This window comes from Cyphomyrmex costatus, unplaced genomic scaffold (genome assembly GCF_001594065.2).
Source record: "Cyphomyrmex costatus isolate MS0001 unplaced genomic scaffold, Ccosl1.0 C2350787, whole genome shotgun sequence".
Lineage (NCBI taxonomy): Eukaryota > Metazoa > Arthropoda > Insecta > Hymenoptera > Formicidae > Cyphomyrmex > Cyphomyrmex costatus.
Genome location: NW_017274859.1, coordinates 1 through 3,021, shown reverse-complemented (window position 1 = coordinate 3,021; position 3,021 = coordinate 1). Strand labels below are relative to the sequence as shown.

The window sequence follows — 3,021 nt, the reverse complement described above, 5'->3', positions numbered from 1 at the left end:
TTTTATGATTCTTTGCTGAGATAGGACTATTCCTTTAGATCTAAAATTATAATCCAATCAGCGGGACGAATCATAAAACGGTTGCAAAACTGTTGAGTCTGCTGAACGCAGCCAATATTAAAGATAGAAATATGTATATAGATTATTTTTTACATATATGTATCTCAATGAATAGTAATTTCATGTTGTTTAAAGTAAAAGATTATATAGCACCTTTTTTTCATGTCAAAATAAAAAGTAAAGAGACATACATATACGACCGATTGAAACCATCTGAGTAAAGTAAACAACATAAAGCTTTTATTGTTATGTAAATAGTCGAAACGAAACTATAATTTTCTAATTTTTTTTGTTTTTTTTTTTTATGTAAAATGTGATTCGGGCTGTATGGTATAATATCGGTAATATATACGAGAAATTAGTATAAAAATCATTGTGTTCAATAAAATGGATGACGCATACACTCAGACGGTTTTAACCAGCGCGTATATGTATATCAATAACAATAACAAATATATTTGAATATCGCTACTATCACTTGTTCAGAATTTTTTTCTGAAGCGAATGTCGATTCACTTCCGATCGAATTAGCTTAATGTCATCAGCGAAGATCTTGCAGCAACCGCCGATGTAACGAACTCCTAGGTCCAACCATTCCGATATGGGCAGATTCAGAGATTGATCCTCTTCGACCGCGATCCATTCGCCGCTTGCGGAATAGCTGCCACCTCTATTGGGATACACTATCAGAGGAATGAAATCCTTTTCCGATGACGTGTTCTCATTGAGACCCTTCAGTAAGGGAGTCACGTACTTCGGATCGATACAATTTACACCAACCGCGACGATCTGCGATGGCAAGGTGCGGTAACAGCACACAGCTGTATTTTGGAATCCGCTACCATCCGACATGAAATGACCATCTCGGCATGAAAACGAGAGCCAGACACGGGCACCTGGGTATTCCTTCAACAATTCTAAAATGGCTTCCGCTTCCTCGATGCAGGGTATAGTTTCGAAAGCTAGAAGATCAGCACCAGCATCTAATAGCGCTTTAACGCGCGGCCTGTGCCAATCTATCAGTTCTTGTCGGGTTATACTCTTTCCATAGAAGCCCGTGTATTCAGACCCATTGTGTAGATAAGCGCCGTAAGGACCGCAAGATCCAGCGATCATAGGCTTTGACTCATAGGGAATGCACGCTTCGCGGATGTAGTCATTCACAGCTTTTCTAGCTACGTTTACGGATACGTTGAGCAACTCCAAACTTTCTTGTTCACTCACTTTTAGATATTTCATCAAGCCGGGTACGGACGCTTGGTAGGTGTTGGTCTCGATAATGTCGGCACCAGCGCGTAGAAAATCCATATGCGTGTCATATACGGCATCGACATTGGTTTTCAGAAACCGTGCTGTCCAGAGTGGATCATTATTGACGTTTGCACTCATATGCCGTGACAATTGTCCACAGAAGCCACCGTCCAAGACCTTGAAGACATTTTTTGAGACACTTCGACATTCCATCGTTACGATCGTCAATGTGAATTGTCAGAGTGATTGTTCGATCCAAGTACAACGTACGTCAACGTGTCTTATTATCGCGTGCTAAAATTATTCAAATTTGATTTGCACGATTTTATAAAAAGACAATTCTACTTTTGTGGAGGATTTATTCCGCTTTGAAATTCTCTTATTAATTTTTACTGATCGAAACGTGGCTCACTGTCGGACCCAAATCTCCACTGGTATGTCTTAGCTCGTATTAGTTCTGATTAGAACCTTAATTAGAACGAATTGTTTATATATACTGTACAAAAAAGTACGAAGAATATTTAGGTTATTTCAAATTGATTCACAAACGTTAATTCTTTTGATTTTCTGGTGCGATCATCTTAAGTTACAACATGGAAAACAATACGTGTTTTACTATAAAATTTTCAAAACAAAAATATTTGCACAACTTCCACGAGAAGAACTGAAATTAGCAATAAAAAACGTGATCACATTAATAATATAACCTATACGAGCACCTCACGTCGTCGACATCTTTGATCTCTGAATGAAACTTCATATGACTGGAAAATACTATAAATATTATACCTTAGGAGTAAAAATTATTGGTAAATTAATTTCATATTTTACAATAGCAATTAGGAAATTTGTATGATACTATATAATCTACAAAGTTTGTTTAATAAAAAAAACTTATAAGCTACAGTAAAGTTGACATTAAATTATATGTTGTATAATATAATTATTAGTAAAACGCGTACTTTCTTTTGTTAATTAAAGATTAGCAATAGCCAATAGGAATCAAATAATATGTATATAAAAAATATACTTTTCTATCATACTGAATATATACAGATATTTTTCTTGTCGAGTATATAATATTAAATGCAAATTTTTTATTTTTTGAATTTGTTAAATATTAAGATTTGGTAATTTTATTAAAATATTTCCAAAAAAAAGAAAAAATCTAATACATATATTTATCTTACAGAATTAATATATTAATTATAGTTATTAAAAGATTATATGAATTTTTATGTTTTATTAAGACAAAATTTTTGCAAGATAAACTTTACAATATTCCAAGATGGTTTTCTACGATGGCATGTGGTTGTCCCATTTGTTCCCTGAATTCAGATGTATTGAAGATATCATCAAATCTATAAATAATAATATATAAAAGAATAAAAATTGTCGAATACAGATTGATTTGTCAATGCAGTAATATATCTGTCATAAATACCCTATACTCTGATCTTTTCCAAGTAAAACATCTCGCATCACATTAGATGACGATAAAAATGGAAGTCTTCCAATGTTCTCAGTAGCTTTTAATTCCATTGCTATGCGTAATGGTGCATGTAATCCTTGTGTATTTCTAAGTAATGCCATGTTCATGCGATCTTGATTTTTTTGATACTGAAATAAATGTAATTCACAATTTATTGTTTTAAAATTATCTACATTTTAACTATCTATGTGTGTGTGTGTGTGTGTGTGTGTGTGTGT

General features: G+C 33.6%; 2 protein-coding genes across 2 annotated transcripts; both read right to left on the bottom strand.

Moving 5' to 3' along the window:
* Positions 1 to 383: 383 nt before the first annotated feature.
* LOC108771250 (homocysteine S-methyltransferase YbgG) lies at positions 384 to 1,532 on the bottom strand. Its single transcript, XM_018551072.1, has one exon. It carries the CDS (start codon positions 1,522 to 1,524, stop codon positions 535 to 537), a length of 990 nt encoding a protein of 329 aa, XP_018406574.1. The 5' UTR covers positions 1,525 to 1,532; the 3' UTR covers positions 384 to 534.
* A 1,016-nt stretch (positions 1,533 to 2,548) lies between these two features.
* Positions 2,549 to 2,931, bottom strand: LOC108771233 (proteasome maturation protein; the record flags this gene model as incomplete). The annotated part of the gene is made up of 2 exons (XM_018551061.1): positions 2,549 to 2,672; positions 2,756 to 2,931. Coding segments are annotated over 2 exons (264 nt in total), but the record flags the coding sequence as incomplete, so codon positions are not given.
* Between the last annotated feature and the right edge of the window lie 90 nt (positions 2,932 to 3,021).